Genomic DNA, 24,469 nt, shown 5'->3' on the forward strand with positions numbered 1-24,469 from the left:
ATCCGGCCGTGAAAATACTGCCCCCTAGCCCAGACAGGTTAAAGGGTTTTCCTGCTGTCCCCATAGGATAACCCTTTGAAGAACCTTTTTTGGTTCCAGGTAGAACCCTTTCAGTTCAAGGTACAACCCTATTGGGTTTCTTGTAGAACCTTTTCCCCAAAGGGTTCTACCTGGAACCGAAATGGTTATCCTATGGGGACAGCCGAAGAACCCAAACCCTTTTTTTTCTCTCTAAGAATATACAATGATTCCAGTGAGAATGTGTTGTGAAGTTTGTTATGCTGGACCCCTTGGAACAGTAGCGGCTGCCTTGGCAGGGGCTGGTCCCGGTCCAACAGTGCGTCAAGACCCCCTTCTTCAATGTTGGTCTCATTGTTGATAGTCTACTCTCTACTATTTTGACTATTATTGCAATTCCCTCCAAAACAATGCATTTGAGGGAAATTATATTATAGGCTGTCACAATAAATGTGAAGATGTCATCGAATAAGGAATATTTATGCTACTATGCAAATTAATGAATTCAAAGAAATTCTGCAGTCACTTTTTTAATGTAATCCCACTATTTATTTTACTGTATATGTGTGCAACATAAAACATTTGCTACTTTCTGTCAAGTCTACGCATACAATTTTATGCATATGTTGGAACATATGCATCACACAGAATGCACTGCTACTGCCTCTGCAATGCAGTACTGTAAGGTAAATGCAGCATTCCATTGTAAATTAATGTACTTCTGGTGTACCAAAACGCAATAACGTTGTTGGTGTGATCGAGGCGCATGTAGCTCCTCAAGACGCCACAGAAGAAATATCAGCCTGTGCAGAGAAGCATGAGATTGAACTTCACTCAACTTTCTAGAGTTTTCCCCCTTTAGTTAACACTATCAACTTTTCCCTTTACTGTGGGAATTGTCATTGATTCAATGCAATATTAGCCACTTTCAGTGCAACACACTGAAACAAAACAAACCATGCAAGGATTGCATGCAAAACTATGCCAGAGATTTTGTTGTAGGCAGAATGCATCGGACTGCAGGCAAGCCCACAACCAATCAGAGCTGCAGTAGGCCTATATGCAAATAGGCCATTTCCATATATGGAGCTGTGCCATTCACTTTAAACTGAACTGTGTTTACAGCATGAGTGGATGTGAGTAGATGTGCTTGTTTTGAGATCAAAGCGAGAGCTGCATGTAGCCACCTGTGCACATTTGTTCATATCCTTTGTTAGTTAGTGATATTAGCCCAGTTATAATTTGTAGTCCACAATTGAGGAGTGACTGCTTCCTACAGAGCACAAAAATTACTTTTCTATACATTTTTGAAAAGCAAGTGGGGTTAAAGAGATCCTTTTTTTAAGGGGCAGTGGTGTATTATGAGTCGAGCTTGAATAAGCGAAGTAGCCAATAGGCAGAGGTAGCATAATTTGACTGATTGTCTGTAATAATATGGGAATAATAATGCATTTGATTTTGTAAAATGGTTTCTTGCATTAAACACATTTTTTTTTGTCTATGTCAAGCCCTGCATGTTTTCTTCTAAAGTCTCATGGAATGTAGGCCTACATAAAACACCACACATTGGGTGCTACTGAATAATATAACAGCTATTTACGTGTCAGAATGTTATGTGATGCATTTTCTCCATTGTTTTTTATGGTAGGCCACTCTGGTATGCCTACATTATGATCAAATAGCCACAGTAGCCTACTTGACCACTGTTAAAGCGAACTTAAAGCGGGTACAACCTCAGTGTTCACAGTAAATGCGCTGAAAGTTGCGCAGAATTTTCTCAACGTTCAAGTTTGCACGCAGCAGAACTGAAATTTTCTCCTCTGTGTGTCGTTCTTCAAAATGTACTTAAAACACTTTTTTTTTAAATAATATGATAATATATATAATAATAATAATAATAATAATGTGTCAATCTTGCTTTGTTCAGAAACCTACCTGGCCTCAGTGCAATTCATAGGATTTGGTATCTAAATTTGATTGACTCCATTTGGTACAATACAGTATATTCAGTGCTTAATTTGAAAATCAGGTGGTGCCGGAACAAAAAGTTAACACAAGAGGGGGGTGACCTGGGAAGCTCTGAGGTACCGGAATGCAAGGGAATTTTTTAAGCCTTTATAATGAAGCATTGCATGCATATTACTGCATTTGCATAATTGCATAGAGCACTGGAGTAGAGGGACTTACAGAAGTTGCACACACGAGGAACATTTTTGGTAGCCTAGGGTCTGGGGAAAATGTGGCTTTTTAATACTGCACAAATGGTCGAAATGACAAGCTACTTTGACAATGACGATTTGGAAAATATGGACATTTCTTAATGACCACAAACTTTTGAACGGTATTGTACTTCTATGAACATATCTGTTCTCTCTTTTTCACACACACAAACACACACCCCTGTGGCTCCCTAAGTGGTGTTTCTCCCCATCAGCCCCCTGCTTAGATCTCCTCAGGTTGCTCTTCATCTTCACCAACTCAGATTTGTTCTCCTGTTCCTCCTCATCCTTCTGCTGGTCCAAGTCCAGCTAAAAACACATAGACAGAGAAGTATGTTAGGTTCAGTGGTAGTACAAGTACTTTTTGTTGTGTGTGTCAGGGTTTCCATTAGGAAAATGTGGTGCTGGACGTTTGTTAGGCAGCATTTTAATTTACTGGACCCATACGCATTGGGTACATAACCTGAGTGATAGGACTGCAAATGAATGGTGATTCAGTAAAGTTGGCTTTTTAGCATTCATTGCCATGGTAATCAACAGTACCGCAGGAATGGAATGTAAGTCACAGAAAATAGGTGTTACGGTGGCAGATGCGGAGAAGTACTTGGGACTACAATATTTTACTACAGAATAGTTACAGGGGTGTTTGAGAGGTAGTTTCCATTGGCCTGGTGTAGAACCAAAAGAGGAGAGAGAGGAGCTTACCCAGTTCTTTGACTAGAAGAGGATGTTGATCCAGTAGAATTTTGTAAAAGGCTGATTTAGCCTCCGCTCCTCCTGGTTTCAGGGCCACATACAGCTTTCTCATCTTTGACATACTGGTTTGGGCCGCAGTGATTTCAGAGTAATCCTCATCATGGATCATTTTCTTCTGGTATAGGCCATCTGCTATTGGCATCACCATGGTAATCCTTTGAACAAGTTTATCCATGTTATCATCCACAAATTGGGCACCTGTGTTAGAGAACATCTGTTACTCAAAGAAACTTAAAGAATGATTGATTTTCAGTGAATCTAACCGTGAATGTACAGGACTATACAGGGGAGACCGTAAATACAGAAGTTTTTCAATCAGCATCTTTGACAAACATGACATAAGAAAGACCTTGCATCAGAATTGTTTCCTGAATGAAAATGATATTCAGTACTCACAATCTGAGATATTAAAATGCATTTCATATCAGCACCCAACAAAGCTTTTTTAAGAGTTTAACATGCCATATTTTCCATTATGAATATTTCCTCAGTAATATGTATACTGTTGTCTTGCAGATTGATAGACTCCTGACTTTAGGTCATCTATTTATTCATCATATCTCTCAGTGTGAATCTGGTCAAATACAGTCATTATTTAATTCAATTTTTTTGTAGAATCTTCTAACAACACTAGTTTAGTAATATTTCAGAATTTATCCCATGCAAACAAGGCAGGTTACATTACCATACTGCTTTGTCTCCATGACTGCAGATTGATCCTGGCTAGACTGGGGAGTAGCAGCTTGATCTGGCAAGAGAGAGAGACTCTCCATGACATGGTTTGTAAAGAATCATCATCGAATACATGTTCTGTATTTGTAGCCTGAGTTGAATAAAGCACAAAATGACGTATGGCATGCAGAACTGCTTTTACTTCATTGCAGAAGTAAGCCTACACTCAGGGGCAGCTTCCTGAGCACAGATAAAAAGCCTACTCCTGGAATAAAAAGCAAGATCAATGAGAAGCTCCATTGAAAGTCATTTTCAGTCCAGGTGTAGCTTAATTATCTGTGTCCAGGAAACTGCCTCTAAAATGTTCAACTATCAACAATAGACATTTACATATTTACTATAATTAACTTTACAGTATGTGAATGAACGATTAAAATGCATATATGAAAGTACATTTGTTGCAGACAGTATTTGTAAACAGTTCATTCTGAATTATCTTTTTCGACATCTGTCTTTAACTTATCTGCTAAATCAATCATTCCCATGTTCTCCAGGATCTTCTGGGTGATTTTCATAGCACCTTCTTTCTTATAGGCCTGCACCATCTTACTCACTGTCTTGTGCCTGCTAGCATCCTCTAGATTGGCGATTGACATGGGATTGAAGCCTTCGAGTGTTTCCTCCATCAGGTTCCACTGGAAGGTCTCAAATGTAGCCTTGTCTAGTTTTTCTAGGGTAGCCAGCAGCCGCTGTGGAACGGGTGTGGCCATTGTAGATCACTAGTATGGGTCAAATATGAATATATTAAATTAATACAACTTCACTACAAGCAAAAAAATTTTGTCAACCATGTTGACACATTGCCAATCTTTATTTTACCCATTAAACCCAGGTACTTACAATGTGTCTGTGTTGGACAGATGTAGGGATGATGTGTGTTTACACATTGATTTTTTGTAGAATAAAGAGCACCTTTACACTGTGAGGAAAAACTCATCCTATCCACCACCTGGACTTGAACACTCATCACATTGGCTAACTCTTATATTTCACAGGTGTACTGTTGGATCACAATAAAATGTTTCAAATGAATATGTTTCACAAGCATAATGGTGAGACATGGGCAGTATTCCCACCACAGGTGGCTGGTGGCGCCTTAATTGGGCAGGACGGGCTCATAGTAATGGCTGGAATTGAATTCATGGAATGGTATCAAACACATTAAACACATGGTTTCAAGGTTTTAGATTTTTTTCCATTTACTCTATTCCAGCCCTTATTATGAGCCGTCCTCTCCTCACCAGCCTCCTGTGTTTCCAACATACTGTTTTTCAAAATTGAATATAGTAAAACCATTAAAGATTCAGATGTCAAGGTTTTTGTATGACTTCTCTTGACTGGTGGCAAATCCCAGAACGGGTCCTAGTACGCTGTCTTCCGTATGCAATCTGAACAATTAAGCAACCAGGAAAAGACGTGATGTGATTAATTTAAAAAACACTATTTATTTTGTTACAAATTGTTGTTTGACAACAGTGGTGTGATAGGACCACTATTTCTGAGGTAATGTGTGAGATTTAAACATATACGTGGTTGAGAGACAATAGTAAGATTTGGAAAAAAGTGAGCAGTGGGCCAGCAGGTTCCTAGAAGTCCAGACCATGACTGTAGAAGCCGCTCAAGTTATGACTTCATTTCTGGCCAACCCCACCTGTAGTCATATAGGAAAACAAAGGGAAAGAATCAGTTGTGTGCAGATTTTAGAATTACAGGGGGGCCAGGGGGAACTTTGCAGCCCCATAACAAACCATCACCTTCTCCATTCAAACTCATTATAGATAATCAACATTACAGCTGATTTCAGGGGAGCATGGACTGGAATACACATATATTTTACTGATAGATACTTATGATACCAAAAGAGGAGAGAGAGGAGCTTACCCAGTTCTTTGACTAGAAGAGGATGTTGATCCAGTAGAATTTTGTAAAAGGCTGATTTAGCCACCTCTCCTCCTGGTTTCAGGGCCACATACAGCTTTCTCATCTTTGACATACTGGTTTGGGCCGCAGTGATTTCAGAGTAATCCTCATCATGGATCATTTTCTTCTGGTATAGGCCATCTGCTATTGGCATCACCATGGTAATCCTTTGAATAAGTACTTCCATGTTTTCATCCACAAATTGGGCACCTGGGTTAGAGAACGTGTTATTCAAACAACCTTAAAGAATGATTGATTTTCAGTGAATCTAACCGTGAATGTACAGGACTATACAGGTGAGACTGAAAGACTTTCCATCAGAATTGTTTCCTGAATGAAAATAATATTCAGTTCTCACATTCTGAGTTATTAAAATACATTTCATATCAGCACCCAACAAAGCTTTTTTAAGAGTTGAACATGCCATAGTTTCCATTATGAATATTTCCTCAGTAATATGTATACTGTTGTCTTGCAGATTGATAGACTCCTGACTTTAGGTCATCTATTTATTCATCATATCTCTCAGTGTGAATCTGATCATATACAGTCATTATTTAATTCCAACACTAGTTCAGTAATATTTCAGAATTTATCCCATGCAAACAAGGCAGGTTACATTACCATACTGCTTTGTCTCCATGACTGCAGATTGATCCTGGCTAGACTGGGGAGTAGCAGCTTGATCTGGCAAGAGAGAGAGACTCTCCATGACATGGTTTGTAAAGAATCATCATCGAATACATGTTCTGTATTTGTAGCCAGAGTTGAATAAAGCACAAAGCGACGTATGGCATGCAGAACTGCTTTTACTTCATTGCAGAAGTAAGCCTACACCCAGGGGCAGCTTCCTGAGCACAGAGAAAAAACATGTAGTAAATTCTTGAATAACTATTCTTATTTTGAGAAAAAAAGGAATAGTCTTTGTAGTTGGAAATAGCAATCTCTAGGTTTCCTGTAATTTATTTGTAGAGATTACATTTGTCAGCCTCTTTGGAGGTTCCCTAAATGTGCCCCTTTTTATTACTTTGTCTGTCAATCTTATCAAATGTATGATTTAGATCACCTGCTAAAATAATAGTTACTGTCTGAATTTGATCTAACATAGCTTGAATTCTATCTAATAACACCAGATTGTCCCCTGGTGGGATATACAATGAAATCTATGTTTAGATCATCAACATCACAGCTGATCCCAGGGCAGCAGAGACAGAGATTTAACATTGGTAAATAACGGGAATATAAATATATTTGATATGTTACCAACAGAAGAGAAAGAAAAGCTTACAAAGGGGGGGGGGGTGCTGCTTATCTAAATCTTTGACTAGAAAAGGTTAATGTTTCAGCAAAGGTTGATCAAAGGTTGATTTAGCCATTTTTTCCTTTTGATTTGTCTCATCTGTGCCTGACTCCATCAGAAATGACTCGTTGTCTTTCTGCACAACAACAAAATCATATCGAGGGATATTTCACAGGCAGTGACTTCGGTTGTCAAACAGGACATTCAGACAGGACAGACAGATAGGACAACATATAATGACAAATGGTCAAAAGCTGCAAGGGAGGGGACCATATGCATGTAGGAGCAATTATATTTTGTTTATCACATCCTGACTAAGGTTATTTAAAGTAAAGGTGTGCAGACTTTTTTCAGTCTATTGAGCAAAACGTTGATTTAAGAAAAGTTAAAAACATTTTTGGAGTATGCATGACTTGTCAGTCGTTGCTAGGAGTGGTGGTAGGAGTCAGGCGCAGAGAGCAGAGGTAAGGAACTTTGTGTTTATTCAATAAAAACACAACACGATAGACGCCAACACAACGGGCGTGAAAAATGCAAAGTGCCCAAACAACAGGTGCACAGCATGCATGAAAATAGAACAGTAGTAGATCGCCAGCACATCCAAATACAAAACACAACCTGACGCTAAATAATCCCGCACAACACTGGGCGGGCTAACCAGGCTTAAATAACCAAAATCAAAAGACAAATGAGGAACAGGTGCAACCAATAAGACAAACCAAACGAAAAGGAAAAAAGGATCAGCGGCGGCTAGTAGGTCGGTGACGACGACCGCCGAGCGCCGCCCGAGCAGGCAGGGGAGCCACCTTCGGTGGGATTCGTGACAGTACCCCCCTCCTGACGCGCGGCTCCCGCAGCGCGCCACCACCGACCTCGAGAGCGACCCGGAGGACGAGGCGCAGGGCGATCCCCATGAAGGCGGTGGAACTCCCTCAGTAGTGGAGGGTCCAAAATGTCCCTCCTGGGTACCCAGCACCTCTCCTCCGCGCCGTACCCCTCCCAGTCGACGAGGTACTGTAGGCCCCGCCCCGAAGTCTGGAGTCCAGAATGGCGTGTATTTTATACGCCGGGGACCCCCAATGTCCAGCGGGGGGGAGGAACCTCCGGCACCTCACCTTCCTGCATGGGACCAGCCACCACCGGCCTGAGGAGAGACACATGAAACGAGGGGTTAATACGGTAGTAAGATGGAAGTTGTAACCGGTAACACACCTCGTTTATCCTCCTCAGGACTTTAAACGGCCCTACACACTGCGGGCCCAGCTTCCGGCAGGGCAAGCGGAGGGGCAGGTTTCTAGCCGAGAGCCAGACTCGATCCCCTGGTGCAAACACAGGGGTCTCACTGCGGTGCTGGTCAGCGCTCTTCTTCTGCCGTCCACTCGCCTTTGTAAGTGCGTCTTTGACGGCTCTCCAGGTGTCCTTCGAGCGCTGCACCCAATCCTCCACCGCAGGAGCCTCGGTCTGGCTCTGGTGCCATGGAGCCAGGACCGGCTGGTAGCCCAACACGCACTGGAACGGTGACATGTTGGTTGATGAGTGCCGTAGAGAATTCTGGGCTATTTCTGCCCATGGCACGTATCTCGCCCATTCTCTGGGCCGGTCCTGGCAATACGTCCTTAGAAACCTACCCACCTCTTGGTTCACCCTCTCCACCTGCCCATTACTCTCGGGGTGGAAACCCGAGGTCAGGCTGACCGAGACCCCCAAACGTTCCATGAACGCCCTCCAAACTCTGGACGTGAACTGGGGACCCCGATCAGAAACGATGTCCTCGGGCACCCCATAGTGCCGGAAGACATGGGTAAACAGGGCCTCCGCAGTCTGCAGAGCCGTAGGGAGACCGGGCAACGGGATGAGACGACAGGACTTCGAGAACCGATCCACAACGACCAGGATAGTGGTGTTCCCCTGTGATACGGGAAGGTCAGTGAGGAAGTCCACTGATAAGTGTGACCACGGCCGCTGTGGAACGGGAAGGGGGTGTAATTTCCCTTTAGGCAGGTGTCGAGGAGCCTTGCTCTGAGCGCACACCGAGCAGGAGGAAACATAAGACCGCACGTCCTTACCCAAGGTGGGCCACCAGTACTTCCCCCTCAGGTTCCGCACTGTCCTCTCGATCCCAGGGTGACCCGAAGAGGGGAGATTATGGGCCCATCGAATCAATCGATCACGGAGACCAAGCGGTACGTACTGAACACCTGTCGGACACTGCGATGGTGCAGGTTCCGACCTTAACGCCCGCTCGATCTCCGCGTCCAACTCCCATACCACCGGAGCTACCAAACACGACGCCGGAAGAATGGGAGCCGGATCGATGGCCCTCTCCTCGGTGTCATATAGGCGGGACAGTGCGTCGGCCTTCGTGTTCAGTCAACCTGGCCGATAAGAGATGGTGAACCGGAAACGGGTAAAGAACATGGCCCACCTGGCCTGACGCGGATTCAGTCTCCTAGCTGCCCGGATGTACTCGAGGTTACAGTGGTCAGTCCAGATGAGGAAAGGGTGCTTTGCCCCCTCAAGCCAATGTCTCCACACCTTCAGAGCCTTGACCACAGCTAACAACTCCCTGTCCCCCACATCATAGTTCTGCTCCGCCGACCCTAGCTTCCTAGAGAAGAAAGCGCACGGGCGGAGTTTGGGTGGCGTGCCCGAGCGCTGTGATAGCACGGCCCCCACCCCAGTCTCGGACGCGTCCACCTCCACTATGAATGCCAAAGAGGGATCCGGATGAGCCAGCACTGGAGCGACGGTAAACAGCTCCTTCAGGCGACTGAACGCTCTGTTCGCCTCTGCTGACCAGCGCAAGCGCGCCGGACCCCCCTTCAGCAGTGAGGTAATGGGAGCAGCAACTTGACCAAAGCCCCGGATAAACCTCCGGTAGTAATTGGCAAACCCTAAAAACCGCTGCACCTCCTTTACCGTGGTCGGAGTCGGCCAATTACGCACGGCTTTAACGCGGTCATCCTCCATCACCACCCCCGAGGTGGAAATGCGATACCCCAGGAAGGAAACGGCTCGTTTGAAAAACTCACATTTCTCAGCCTTGACGTACAGGTCATTCTCCAGCAGTCGCTCAAGCACCTTGCGCACCAGGAAGACATGCGCGGCGCGGGTGGCGGAATAAATCAAGATGTCGTCAATATACACCACCACCCCCTGTCCGTGCAGGTCCCTGAGAATCTCGTCAACAAAGGATTGAAAGACGGCTGGAGCATTCTTTAACCCGTACGGCATGACGAGGTACTCATAGTGGCCCGATGTGGTACTAAATGCGGTTTTCCACTCGTCTCCTCCCGGATACGCACCAGATTGTACGCGCTCCTGAGGTCCAGTTTCGTGAAAAAACGTGCGCCGTGAAATGATTCCACCGCCGTAGCGATGAGAGGTAGTGGGTAACTGAACCCTACTGTGATGGAATTTAGACCTCGATAATCAATGCACGGACGCAACCCTCCATCCTTTTTCTTCACAAAAAGAAACTCGAGGAGACGGGTGACATGGAGGGCCGAATATACCCCTGTCTCAGAGATTCCGTGACATATGTTTCCATAGCCAACGTCTCCTCCTGTGACAATGGGTACACGTGACTCCTGGGAAGTGCAGCGTTTACCTGGAGATTTATCACGCAATCCCCTCGTCGATGAGGTGGTAATCGGGTCGCCCTCTTTTTACAGAAGGCGATAGCCAAATCGGCATATTCTGAGGGAATGCGCACAGTGGAAACCTGGTCTGGACTCTCCACCGTCGTCGCACCGATGGAAACTCCCTTACACCTGCCTGAGCACTCCTCTGACCACCCTCTGAGAGCCCCCTGTCTCCACGAAATATTGGGATTGTGATTGGCCAGCCAGGGAATCCCCAGCACCACCGGAAACGCAGGAGAATCAATGAGGAAGAGAGTAATCCGTTCCCCATGATCCCCCTGCATTACCATGTCCAGTGGCACCGTGGCCTCCCTGACCAGTCCTGACCCTAATGGTCTGCTATCTAAGGAGTGCACGGGGAAAGGTTGGTCCAATGACACCAGGGGAATCCCTAGCCTTAATGCGAGCCCACGATCCATAAAGTTTCCAGCTGCGCCTGAATCGACTAGCGCCTTATGCTGGAAAGAGGGAGAAAACAAGGGGAAAGTTACTAAAACGAACATGTGACCAACAGGGAGCTCTGGGTGAGGTTGGTGCTTACTCACCTGAGATGGACGAGGAGTGCTCCGCCTGCCATCCCGATTCCCAGAGGAGCTCCCCCAGCACCTGTCGGTAGTGTGTCCTCTCCGACCACACTGGATACAAGGGGAGCCTCCTCCTCCGGTTCCCCTGGACGCGGCCCCCCCTAGCTCCATAGGAATGGGAGATGGAGGACCTGGAGGTGGAACCAACAGGGCCCCGTCTGGACGCCCGCACGCAGCCAGCAGATTGTCAAGACGAATGGACATGTCGATTAGTTCGTCTAGCGACAGGGTAGTGTCCCGACAGGCTAGCTCACGGCGGACGTCCTCCCGGAGGCTACACCGATAGTGGTCCATCAGGGCCCTGTCGTTCCACCCCGCTCCAGCAGCCAAGGTCCGGAACTCCAGAGCAAAGTCCTGTGCGCTCCTCGTCTCCTGACGCAGGTGGAACAGCCGTTCACCCGCCGCCCGGCCTTCTGCTGGGTGGTCGAACACGGCCCGGAACCGGCGGGTGAACTCAGGGTAGTGATCCCTTGCCGAGTCTGGGCCGTACCACACTGCGTTGGCCCACTCCAGGGCACGTCCCGTTAAGCAGGAGACGAGGACGCTTACGCTCTCCTCTCCGGAGGGAGCTGGATGAACGGTAGCCAGGTACAAATCCAACTGTAGCAGGAACCCCTGGCACCCCGCCGCCGCTCCATCGTACTCCCTGGGGAGAGCCAGGCGTAGGGCTCCGGGTCCGGACGTCGGTGGAGGGGTAGATGGTGGAGGAGGAGTTGGTGCTGGGGATGCGGTAGGGAGGCCACTCCTCTCCCATCGGTCCATCCTCTCCATCATCTGCTCCATCACTGAGCCGATTCGGTGGAGGATGGTGGTATGGTGAAGGACCCGTTCCTCCATCGATGGGAGAGGAGGGGAGGATGCTCCTGCTGACTCCATAGCTGGTGCGGGATTCTGTCAGTCGTTGCTAGGAGTGGTGGTAGGAGTCAGGCGCAGATAGCAGAGGTAAGGAACTTTGTGTTTATTCAATAAAAACACAACACGATAGACGCCAACACAACGGGCGTGAAAAATGCAAAGTGCCCAAACAACAGGTGCACAGCATGCATGAAAATAGAACAGTAGTAGATCGCCAGCACATCCAAATACAAAACACAACCTGACGCTAAATAATCCCGCACAACACTGGGCGGGCTAACCAGGCTTAAATAACCAAAATCAAAAGACAAATGAGGAACAGGTGCAACCAATAAGACAAACCAAACGAAAAAGGAAAAAGGATCAGCGGCGGCTAGTAGGTCGGTGACGACGACCGCCGAGCGCCGCCCGAGCAGGCAGGGGAGCCACCTTCGGTGGGATTCGTGACATGACTGCAAGTTCACTGGACTTTCACTTACAAGTATTGACATTTTTCTTATGTACTTGGAGCAATACAAGGAGTGCAAATAACTGTTCTTCATATCTGATCTATTTGACAAGCTGTTCTCTCACACTCATATGAGTGGAAGTTAAGAGAAGTGAGAGATATAGAGAGTAAGGGTAGAGCAGAGAGAGAGGGTTGAAGAGAGGATAATGAAAATATTATTTTACCTTTGTCTATTAGTTTTGAAGACAAGCCATCAGCCACATCCTACAGTAAGCAGAAAGTGAAGCAATTTACAAAATCACAATTGATATGTTTGAAAACGATAATATGAGCAGACTTACAGTCCAAAAAGAACCATTCTGCACTAACTGTAATTTTTAATCAGACATTTGGTACAAGAGAAATAAATAATTATAACATTTAATACTATATAAGTATATAAATATATACAAAAATAAGACTCATAAATATCCCCCTGTTTCATTGCTCTTTTCCCCAATTCTAGAGTCATTAGTCCCACTGCTGTTGCCCTGTACCCTCCGTGTTCACCCCATGTGTCCAGGATTAAGCCCTTGTCTCACAGTCATGTGTCTTCTGTTTCTAGGCCCATCCCTCCCCCCGGGTCATCGATGGCCAGCGTATACGGTGAGACGCCTCCTGAGGGTTCGACCACGGGGCAAGGGTTTCCAGTACCTGGTTGACTGGGAGGGTTATGGCCCGGAGGAGAGGTGCTGGGTTCCTGCTAAAGACATCCTGGACCCGGCCCTCATCGCCGATTTCCACTGCCGACACCCCGGTCAGCCAGGTATGCGTCCAGGTAGGACGCCAGGTGGCGCCATGGGGGGGTACTGTCACACCTTGATCTGTTTCACCTGTCCTTGTGATTGTCTCCACCCCCTCCAGGGGTCGCTTATTTCCCCCAGTGTATTTATCCCTGTGTTCCTGTCTCTCTGTGCCAGTTCGTCCTGTCTATTTCAAGTCAACCAGCGTGTTTTTCCCGTACTCCTGCTTTTCCTATTCTCTCTTTTGCTAGTCCTCCCGGTTTTGACCCTTGCCTGTTTTCTGGACTCCGTACCCGCCTGCCTGACCAGTCTGCCTGCCCTGTACTCGAGCCTGCCTGCCACTCTGTACCTCCCGGACTCTGAACTGGTTTTGACCTTTTGCCTGTCCACGACCATTCCCCCCCCCCCCACTAACTGTAATTTTTAATCAGACATTTGGAACAACACAAATAAACAATCATAACATTTAAAACTATATAAATATGAAAATATATACAAAATAAGACTTATAAATATCATGAAGTAACAAAGACAAATAGAAACAAATTGTAGTATATAAAAACAAATAAAAAAGAGAATCAAATTATTACTCTATTACCCTATTGCTAACAAAAAACACACAAATTAAACTGTCACCATTCCAAATGTCACCATTCCAAATGTTTTTTTACATGTATTTCTTTTTGGTGCAGGCGCTCTCTGCCTCCCCCGGCAAGATGCCGCCCTGGGCGGCTGCCCATGTCACCTATACCTAAATCCGCCACTGTGTACAGGATATGAGCAGACCAATAGTTATGTAGGCGATATTATTCTGTGTTTTCTCTTCAAACCATAGATTCATCTCAGTGAAGGCCAAATTCACTTACCTGTGTTGGAGAGAGTGAACCAGTCTTCACATCAGCAGAGATATTCACTTTGTCTTTTGGACATGCTGTGGAAGGATACATTCTGTATTTGATCTTTGATTTAGGTGAACTCGATCAAGTCAATACTTGGATACTAAGTTCAATAGTAGTATTAGTTGTTATAAAGTGTTATACCAGGTGGCTTTGAACTTGCAGATACATAGACGGCGCCAACACCTGATGTTTTACTTCCCCCCTCACTTCCCAAGGCCTAGAGAGAGGGTATGATAGAGGGAAGAGTAGAATAAGGAGACAGTTGTTAGTATGCTATGTTCCAATGCCCACACAAGGATTACCACATAAATGCATGACAAATACATTGGTTTATTTCGAGTGATACACTAGTGTACATATTAGAACGTAGCTCTAGTGTCTTGTTCTGTACCAGTTTTGTCAGCACTTGATGGACGGCATTATTTATCCCCTTCTTGTGCTTCTCAAACACTCTTTCTGTCACAAGGAAGCATTCTGAAAAATAAACAGGAAGAGTTCCAAACGACACGTATCAGTGATGTGTAAAACTCATAAATAAAGACATGCATGGTTATGTTATGACAATCAAGATGTACACAATCCTAACTGGATGAGTATAGCTACCCTACGTGATAAAAAAAGGAATATTTCAACTACACTCCTGTACTCTTACCCTTGAAGGGGGGTCTCTTAGAGGGCTCATGGTCCCAGCACTTCTCCATGAGCTCCACCAGGTCCCTTAGCCCCTCGACCTGCTCTTTGTCCACTGTCTCCAGGGAAGGCCTCTGTCCTCTGTCTTTGATGAGAAAACAGAACCTGCTGGAGTCTCCGGCATGTACATCTAGAAGAGATTGAAGAGTAAAGGTAAGATGCTCCAAAAAGCCTTAAACAGCCCTGTCATATTTCTCTATGAATGTACTTGTAGATGTAATGTTTATGAACAGTTATTATTGTCTATGTGGTGCACCACATAGACAATGTGACCAGTAGAGGGTGTAGTTAGGTCAGGACGTGGCAGAAGAGAAGTGTGTGTTTTGATTGTTTCGTTTATTTTGGCCATGTGACTTCCAATCAGGCACAGCTGTAGAGGGTTGTGGCTGATTGGGAGTCACACATAAGTAGCCTACTTTTCCTTTGGGGGTTGTGGGTAATTGTTTCTGTTCAGTGTGTTAGCTGTCAGTACTGTTTAGCTGTCGGTTGTTTCTTGTTTTGTAATTATATTGTGTTCTTTCTGAATTAAATTATGAACACTAACTCCGCGGCACCTTGGTCTTCTTCCGACGACAGCCGTTACAAGGGTTCAAATAAAACTTTTGAATGAGTGAAGCTTTTAGAGAGAGGTTTAGTGCTTTTATATTTAACAATCTCAACCCACCCAATTCATATTCATTATATAGATAGACTCATTTTATTTGGTCTGGTTTAGCGTCCCAGAAAAAGCTAAATATTTTTTGCTCATGTGATTTGAAAAACGAATCATCAGGAGTAGGCAGCGCCATAAGTAAGTGAGTAAACTGAGATATGACTAAGGTGTTAATCAGGGCAATTTTTCCATAAATAGACAGGTATTTACCTCTCCATGGTTGCAGGATCTTGTTTTCTATTGAAATTCATTGTGGAGAGCTTATTTATATATTTTGTGATGTGAATACCGAGTATGTCTACTTCACCATCAGCCCATTTTATAGGTAAGCTGCAAGGTAATGTAAAAGTTGTATTTTTTAAGGATCCATTACGTAATATTGTACACTTATCATAATTAGGTTTTAGTCCAGATAGTACAGAAAAGTTATCTAGCTCTTTAATGAGACATTGCAGGGATCTAGCTTGCGGACTTAACATAAACTTGAGTCATCGGCATACATGGACACCTTTGTTTGTAAGCCTTGGATTTCTAATCCTCTAATGTTGTTATTGGATCTGATTTTAATAGCTAGCATTTCGATGGCCATAACGAATAGATATGGTGACAGTGGACACCCTTGTTTAACTCCTCTTGACAATTCAAAACTCTCTGAGAAGAAGCCGTTATTTACTATTTTACACCTGGGGGTGCTATACATTATTTTTACCCATTTTATAAGATAATTACCGAAATTGAAAAAATCCGGGCATTTATAAATATCTTACTTTATCAAATGCCTTTTCAAAATCCGCTATAATACCATTCCTGGCTTCTTATATGTTTCATGATGTTGTATTATTTCTAGTAGTTGTCGTATATTATCTCTAATGTATCGTCCATGTAAAAAACATGTCTTATCAGGATGAACAATACCTGGTAAAACCCTTTTAATTCTGAGTGCAATGCATTTTGCTAGTATTTTTGATTCACAAGATTGAAGTGTAAGGGGCCTCCAGTTTTTTAGATAGACTGGGTCTTTATATTTGCCATCTGGGTCTTGTTTTAATAATAGAGAAATCAGACCTTCCTGCTGAGTACCTGACAGACTACCATTTCTATAGAAGTAGTTAAAACAATCTAACAATGGAGCCTTTAGTATATCAAAAATACTTGATATACCTCTACCGGTATGCCATCAAGCCCTGGGGTTTTTCCAGACTGAAAGGATTTAATAGCCTCAAAAAGTTCTTCCTCTGTAATTTGGCCTTCGCACTGATCTTTCTGTACATTTGGTAATTTTCCATTTTTATATTATTTGGAAACAATTCCTTACCGTAATCTTCATTTAGTGGGAGAGGATGAGACGGAAAAGAGAACATCTGCCTAAAATAATTAGCTTCCTCTTTTTAGATATCATTCGGAGAATCATAGATGACTCCGTCTTCAGTAACGAGTTTCTGCAAATTATTTTTCTTAGCGTTCCGGTATTGGAGATTCAGGAAGAATTTTGTGCATTTTTCTCCACATTCCATCCAGTTTGCTTTATTTTTGCAATAGATTACGTTAGATCGTTCTTGAATAAGTTCCTCAAGTTCTTTTTGTTTTTTCCTCTGTCTTATTTTGTATCTCTGTAGTATCGTTTTTATTGCTATCTACCTGTACTATTAGTTCATGGATTTCCCTTGTTAGTCTTGTTTCTTTAGCCAGAAACGGCTTTACATTTAAAGGTATCCCAAACAATAAGGGGATATGCTGAACCTATATTATACTGGAAAAATTCAGTAATAAATTATTTTGTCTTAGTTAAAAAATAAGTTGTCCTCCAGTAAACTTTGATTAAATATCCAATATCCCCGTCCATGTGTGACTCAGTTGGTAGAGCATGGTGTTTGCAATGCCAGGGTTGTGGGTTTGATTCCCACGGGGGACCAGTACAGAGAAAAAAATGTATGAAATGTATGCATTCACTACTGTAAGTCGCTCGAGATAAGAGCGTCTGCTAAATGACTAAAATGTAAATGTAAAATCTACTAGAGTTATGTGAATGCCAATAAGATGATGATCCAATCGCATTCTGTCTCCTATTAAATGTTTTTTAACCTTTGATGCAAGAGCGAAAGAGACAAGAAAGTAGTCAAGACAACTAGCTTGATTAAGTCTCCTCCATGTATATCTCACTAGGTCGGGATTTTTTAGTCTCCAAATATCCAGTATTTCTAATGTGTCCATAATATATGTGATTTCCTTAAGGGCACGGTGATGATAGTTTGTAGAGTGATTACCTTACGGTTCATTGAGGTACTTAACACTGTATTATAGTCTCCTACCATAATGATTAGATAATTTGTTGCCTGTAAGTTCAATAAATTGGTATAAATGTTTTCGAAGAAGTGTGGATCATTCTGATTTGGACCACATAGATTAATGAGCCAAATCTCTTTTTCGCCCACTTTCATATTCATAAGGATCCACCTTCCTTGCGCATAATTCCTGATTATTTGCACATTCAGATCGAAATTTTTGTTAATTAATATCATCACACCCTTTGAGTTCCTTTGTCCATGACAGAAAATTATTTCACCACCCCATTCCTTTTTCCACGCAACTTCATCTAAGGATGTAGATTGAGTTTCCTGTAAACAGTATATGTTATATTCCTTTTCTTTTAGCCATGTAAAGGCTGATCTTCTTTTTTTATAATCTGCCAAACCATTACAATTATAACTAGCTATACGTATTTCACCCCTTACCATAACTAGATACTATTCTCAGTCTAAATTGACCATAATTAGTGCTTGTAAAGTTACTGCCATCAGAGGTATTATAAAGGTCAAAACTAGAGCTTTCAAATGTCTGATATTTAGAATTCAAGAAATTGTCATGTCCTGACCGTAGAAAGATGTTATTTTCTATGGTAGAGTAGGTCAGGGCGTGACAGTTTTTTTTCTATGTTTTCTTTTTCTATGTTGTCAGTTTCTAGTGTAGTATTTCTATGTTGGTTTTGTTTGGGATGATCTCCAATTAGAGGCAGCTGGTCCTCGTTGTCTCTAATTGGAGATCATACTTAAGTCGTTTTTTTTCCACCTGGGTTTGTGGGAGATTAGTTTTGAGTTCGTGTATGTTAACTCTGCGTCACGGTTTGTTGTTTTTGGTATTCTGTTTATTTATATGTCCTGCATAGTTTCACAGTATAACTAAAATGTGGAACGAAAAACACGCTGCACTTTGGTCCGCTCCTCTCTACGACAACCGTGACAGAAATAGGTTCTAGCAATGTTTTTATTATTCCCTTGCCTGTGAGCCAATGCCACAGATGTTAGAAAATGTATACAAATTATGTGTGTAACAAATCTGAGTAGGTTGATGTGTATGATATTGGATATGATATAATGAGAGTGTGTATGATGTCTGTATAATAGTAAGACTATAATGTGTGATGTCCAAATAAATAATAACTCTGCCAATTTGCATGTTTGAGTGTCTATGTGTGTAACATGTAGTGCGTATAGCCTTAATATTCATAATTGTAATCCATATTGTATCACCATCATAGTTGCATCATAATTACCTTTAACCTAATTGAAAAACACATCCCAGCATTTTCATAGCAATTGATGTTTCACATGATCATGAAAGAGACCTTGCATTACTCTAGCGACGTCTTCACTACAGTACAAATGTATTCCATACAATATGTTATTATCCCCAATGCCCCTATTTTGATATCTTCCCCTTTCTTGTTGTAAAGATATATAAACTTGTAGACAAATACATAAACACATTAAATTATAAAACAGTTCTCGACAATAGAGAGAGAGGGAGAGAAGAGTATAGAAAATAAAAGAGAGAGTGAGAGAAGAGAGCGAGATATAAGTTCGTATGTGTAAGCAAGCATGTAGTACCGGTGTGTTCATATCCACTTCATAATGTTCAGATATTTTAAACAGTTCCCATACCTTCTTTTTTTCGTAACCTGAAGTCCCTGTAGAATTTAGTACAGCCACGGTGTGGCTATAATGTAATGTTACTATGCATAGCAAAGTGCAATGAATGTGAGTATAATGCACCATGAAGAGGGTATTCATTGTAAGTGTTACTTACAAGGATATGGCTTCGACTGACCAGTGATTATGGACCACAGAAGTATTCCATAGCTGAAGAAGAGAATGTGTGAGAGAGAGATAGAAAGAGTCATTGTAAAGTCATATGTCCATATTGATTATTCTTGAGGAATTTAGTGGTGTACCTGTAGATGTCAAAGGCACGAATGGGTTTGTATGACACATTTTCCAAAGCCTCAGGGGGCATGTAACTAGATGTACCCCCAGCCTTCCCAGGGAACTCTTTGCTCATCTTGTTAACACTGTGGGACACCTTGGCCAGGCCAAAATCTGCAAGCTAGAGAGACAGAGAGAGAGACACAGAGACAGAGAGATAGTCTTCAGTTTATGTTCGGTTTATGCATTACAATTTCTGGCAGTATAACTCATGTCATCTAACTATATTTGTTGAAATAGTTAATAATCAATTAATGGTAATATCAATAATAATAATTATAATATTGCCTCAATAATACACTCCAACAAGAAATAGTGCTATTGAACCTCAGTTCATGCTCGTGTTCCCACCAGTTAAAGCCTAATTAGAACCAGGAGCCTGGAACCTGCCTTGGCATTAAGGTAGTCATCCAGCAACACATTATTGGGCTTCAGGTCTTGATGCAGAAGGGGTGGGATGAGGCAATGGAGGAAGTTCATCCCCAGAGCGATCTGGTGGGCCAAGCGATAGGCAAGGGGTGGGGAAAAGGTGGATGGAGAGAGAGGGTGTCCAGGAGGGATTCCAGCGTCCCCCCTCTCCATGAACTCCATCACAAGACCCAGCTGGATGGAAGGGCCACAAGTGGGGGGACAATCCTTGTACACTCCAAGAATCCTTATCACATGGTGGCTTGCACCCTTGCGCATCATTTCTGCCTCATTATGCAGGGAAGCACTAGAGCAGGGATAAAGTTAGGGGTGGGAAGGAGAGGACAAGGGAGGGGGTGGACAGAGAGAGTGAGGGCAACACAGGAATATTGTCTTAACTTAAATGGTTGACCACATCATGAAAGACAAATCAGTTTATAATGTAATATAAATCTCATTTAATTGACATACAATCAAGTGTTTAAAGTATAGACATTTTACCCATCATCACATTGTAGCAACTTGATGGCCACATCCAATCCCCAAACCACATGTCTGGCTTTGTGGACTTGTCCAAACCCTCCCGCACCAATCACTTTCCAGTTCTCCAGACTGTTGTTTTCAATTACTGCTGCCGGGCTGGACAAGTCCATCTGTTAATCAAGATGATCTGTAATGGCATTCAGTGTTTGCATCAAATAAGTTCCACATCAAGTCAAGTTGCATCAAATCTCATCAAGTCACATGGTATTGGTTCTCCTATTTGAGACACTACTGTAGCTAACACTGTCCTTTATAAGGTTGTTCCATACACTCTTAGAAAAAAAGGTGATATCAAGAACATGAGTGTTCTTCGGCTGTCCTGATAGGAGAACCCTTTCAATAACCCTTTTTGGTCCCAGGTATAACCCCTTTGGTTCCAGGTAGAATCATTTTCTGTTCCATGTAAAACCCTTTCCACAGATGGCTCTACATGGAACCAAAAAGTGTTATACCTAAAACCAAAAAAGGGTTCTCCAATAGGCACAACCGAAGAACCCTTTTGAAATTTTCTTTTCTAAGTGTACCTTAACAGTGCAAGTCATCCAAGTTCATCCTATCCTCTGATAAAGCAGTTTACAGGATTGCACATAATCAGTCATATTCAACCTTTGCCCTGGACTACCAGTTTATGTGATATGGCTGACTTATTTCCTACCGCTCTAAAGCTCATATTGTCTCTGAAATAATCATCTCAAAAATCAGCAAACACAAATCAGATGTACAGTGGGGGGAAAAAGTATCTGATCCCCTGCTGATTTCGTATGTTTGCACACTTACAAAGAAATGATCAGTCTATAATTTTAATGGTAGGTTTATTTGAACAGTGAGAGACAGAATAACAACAAAAAAATCCAGAAAAACGCATGTCAAAAATGTTATTAAATGATTTGCATTTTAATGAGGGAAATAAGTATTTGATCCCTCTGCAAAAAATGACTTAGACTTGGTGGCAAAAACCCTTGTTGGCAATCACAGAGGTCAGACTTTTCTTGTAGTTGGCCACCAGGTTTGCACGCATCTCAGGAGGGATTTTGTCCCACTCCTCTTTGCAGATCTTCTCCAAGTCATTAAGGTTTTGAGGCTGACGTTTGGCAACTTGAACCTTCAGCTCCCTCCACAGATTTTCTATGGGATTAAGGTCTGGAGACTGGCTAGGCCACTCCAGGACCTTAATGTGCTTCTTCTTGAGCCACTCCTTTGTTGCCTTGGCCATGTGTTTTGGGTCATTGTCATGCTGGAATACCCATCCACGACCCATTTTCAATGCCCTGGCTGAGGGAAGGAGGTCCTCACCCAAGATTTGACGGTACATGGCCCAGTCCATCGTCCCTTTGATGCGGTGAAGTTGTCCTGTCCCCTTAGCAGAAAAACACCCCCAAAGCATAATGTTTCCACCTCCATGTTTGACGGTGGAGATGGTGTTCTTGGGGTCATAGGCAGCATTCCTCCTCCTCCAAACACGGCGAGTTGAGTTGATGCCAAAGAGCTCCATTTTGGTCTCATCTGATCACAACACTTTCACCCAGTTATCCTCTGAATCATTCAGATGTTCATTGGCAAACTTCAGACGGGCATGTATATGTGCTTTCTTGAACAGGGGGACCTTGCGGGCGCTGCAGGATTTCAGTCCTTCACGGCGTAGTGTGTTACCAATTGTTTTCTTGGTGACTATGGTCCCAGCTGCCTTGAGATCATTGACAAGATCCTCCCGTGTAGTTCTGGGCTGATTCCTCACCGTTCTCATGATCATTGCAACCCCACGAGGTGAGATCTTGCATGGAACCCCAGGCCGAGGGATATTGACAGTTATTTTGTGTTTCTTCCATTTGCGAATAATCGCACCAAATGTTGTCACCTTCTCACCAAGCTGCTTGGCGATGGTCTTGTAGCCCATTCCAGCCTTGTGTAGGTCTACAATCTTGTCCCTGACATCCTTGGAGAGCTCTTTGGTCTTGGCCATGGTGGAGCACTCCCTTTAAGAGTGTGCTCCTAATCTCAGCTCGTTACCTGTACAAAAGACACCTGGGAGCCAGAAATCTTTCTGATTGAGAGGGGGTCAAATACTTATTTCCCTCATTAAAAAGCAAATCAATTTATAACATTTTTGACATGCATTTTTCTGGATATTTTTGTTGTTATTCTGTCTCTCACTGTTCAAATAAACCTACCATTAAAATTATAGACTGATCCTTTCTTTATCAGCGGGAAAAACGTACAAAATCAGCAGGGGATCAAATACTTTTTTCCCCCACTGTATGATTCAAGCATGTTATTCAGCTTCACATTACACTACATATCAATGTTGAGTTATCATTTAGTTTACCCTGGCACAGTCTCTCCACTACGTTACTGTGCATCAACTTACCTCCTGATAATGATAACATTCTTATTATGTGTATAAGATTATAGTAGCTGAGTATCCATTGTGTCTTGTATTCATTATGCTATGAGTTCCTTACCTGTGACCGTGCTTAAGAAATTATGTTCCCCGTAACTCTCCTGTATTTAAATGGAATCTTCACTTCATTTATTTTACTCTCACTTCAGTATCTTAGGTGTTTCCACCTCATTTTGTTCATCAGAGGAGGGTGGAGTCAGAAAGGTTGAAGTTGTACAGGCAGGACTTGACACATTTTCTCCACCAGATGGCATTGAATGCAATGGCATGGTGTAGCATGCATAATTGTGTAATATTTGAGACTATACTAGCCATCTGTTTTTATTTGAAAAGTATCCAATTTATATATTGTACTATATGAGCTAAGTTTCCATTCAATTGGAGACAGATTTTCACATTTTCACAATATTCCAAATCTGCATAAAGAAATGATGGCCATTTTCCCACCAGTGGTGTTTCCACCAAACAGACTTGTTGTGGATAGTAATCGGTGTGTGATGACATACTGCACACAAAATGTACTTTTTCGCTTAAGTTTTCATGTACCGAAAACATCTGAAGTTCAATGTGTTTCCATCACATTTTCAACTCTACCGATAGTTTTGTCACAAAAACTGTTGAGTTAAATAGCAAATGTGCCTACTCTGGTCTTGACAGGTACGATCTAGCCAACTGCTCGCAGACAGATACAGTGCGGGAAGGCTGTGCAGGTAAGCTAGTGTACATGATGAGATTATTAAGAGTGAGAGTATTTTTTATTTGTCAAATGGCAGTCAAGTATTATTGATCATCACGATCATCATGTCACCAGAATAAGACACTCAATATTTTTTGTAAAGCGGCCTCAAGGTTGCCGTGCACTTTAACCACCCTGTGCCTGTTCATCATAACTTATTTAATCTGTAGCCTAATAAACTACATGGTTTCCCAATATGTATTGGGAGGACCACACACCATATCATCATGTGACTCCAAGTTTACTTCAATATGATGGTCATTATATCAATATTTGCGCTTCAAGGCGTTTCCACCGCCATTTCTCGTTGTCATAGCTAAAATTGTACCGAAACATACGTATGACTTTACTCTCATAAAAACTGTGGATGGAAACGTGGTTAATGATTACCACAGATACATTTAAAAATATATAATGCCTTACAGTACAAGTACAGAGCAGACTAAAATGATGCTTCACTGAAGTCTATGTCAATCTAGAACAGGATTTTCCATTTTGAATGCAATTTGAATAGAGTTGATGCTTTACTATCTGTGTGAAAGTAGTAGGGTGTAGATTGATGAGGGAAAAAAACAATTTAATCAATTTTAGAGTAAGGCCATAACCTAACAAAATGTGGAAGAAGT

At 42.9% G+C, this 24,469-nt stretch overlaps 2 protein-coding genes across 4 annotated transcripts in view; both read right to left on the reverse strand.

The window, feature by feature from the left end:
* Nucleotides 1-2,118: 2,118 nt before the first annotated feature.
* LOC106573458 (uncharacterized) lies at nt 2,119-4,517 on the reverse strand. The gene is made up of 4 exons (XM_045697095.1): nt 4,162-4,517; nt 3,679-3,741; nt 2,943-3,191; nt 2,119-2,546 (listed from the first exon to the last, which is right to left on the reverse strand). Exons 1-4 carry the CDS (start codon nt 4,433-4,435, stop codon nt 2,521-2,523), a joined length of 612 nt encoding a protein of 203 aa, XP_045553051.1. The 5' UTR covers nt 4,436-4,517; the 3' UTR covers nt 2,119-2,520.
* A 628-nt stretch (nt 4,518-5,145) lies between these two features.
* Nucleotides 5,146-24,469, reverse strand: part of LOC106573461 (receptor-interacting serine/threonine-protein kinase 3) — a 33,414-nt gene continuing 14,090 nt past the window's right edge. The window contains exons 2-13 of one of the 3 annotated variants that reach the window (XM_045697092.1): nt 20,668-20,836; nt 20,149-20,473; nt 19,728-19,879; nt 19,583-19,635; nt 14,810-14,977; nt 14,549-14,631; nt 14,299-14,374; nt 14,125-14,189; nt 12,701-12,740; nt 6,270-6,332; nt 5,582-5,855; nt 5,146-5,376 (exon numbers count right to left, since the gene is read on the reverse strand). In XM_045697092.1, coding sequence (XP_045553048.1) covers nt 5,349-5,376; nt 5,582-5,855; nt 6,270-6,332; nt 12,701-12,740; nt 14,125-14,189; nt 14,299-14,374; nt 14,549-14,631; nt 14,810-14,977; nt 19,583-19,635; nt 19,728-19,879; nt 20,149-20,473; nt 20,668-20,819 — 1,479 coding nt within the window. In that variant the 5' untranslated portion in view covers nt 20,820-20,836 and the 3' untranslated portion in view covers nt 5,146-5,348. Of the gene's footprint in view, nt 5,377-5,581; nt 5,856-6,269; nt 6,333-12,700; nt 12,741-14,124; nt 14,190-14,298; nt 14,375-14,548; nt 14,632-14,809; nt 14,978-19,582; nt 19,636-19,727; nt 19,880-20,148; nt 20,474-20,667; nt 20,837-24,469 lie in introns of those variants that run through there. The other 2 variants (XM_045697093.1, XM_045697094.1) reach the window with 2 other exon arrangements.

This window comes from Salmo salar, chromosome ssa16 (assembly GCF_905237065.1).
Source record: "Salmo salar chromosome ssa16, Ssal_v3.1, whole genome shotgun sequence".
In the NCBI taxonomy this organism is placed as follows: domain Eukaryota; kingdom Metazoa; phylum Chordata; class Actinopteri; order Salmoniformes; family Salmonidae; genus Salmo; species Salmo salar.

Excerpts from the sequence above, each read along its gene's own strand:
- LOC106573458 (XM_045697095.1), bottom strand. The coding sequence starts at position 4,435 with ATGGCCACACCCGTTCCACAGCGGCTGCTGGCTACCCTAGAAAAACTA. Across the intron at positions 3,742-4,161 it reads AAAGACAGATGTCGAAAAAG|ATCAAGCTGCTACTCCCCAG; the intron begins ATAATTCAGAAT and ends CTCTCTTGCCAG. Across the intron at positions 3,192-3,678 it reads CATGGAGACAAAGCAGTATG|GTGCCCAATTTGTGGATGAT; the intron begins GTAATGTAACCT and ends TCTCTAACACAG.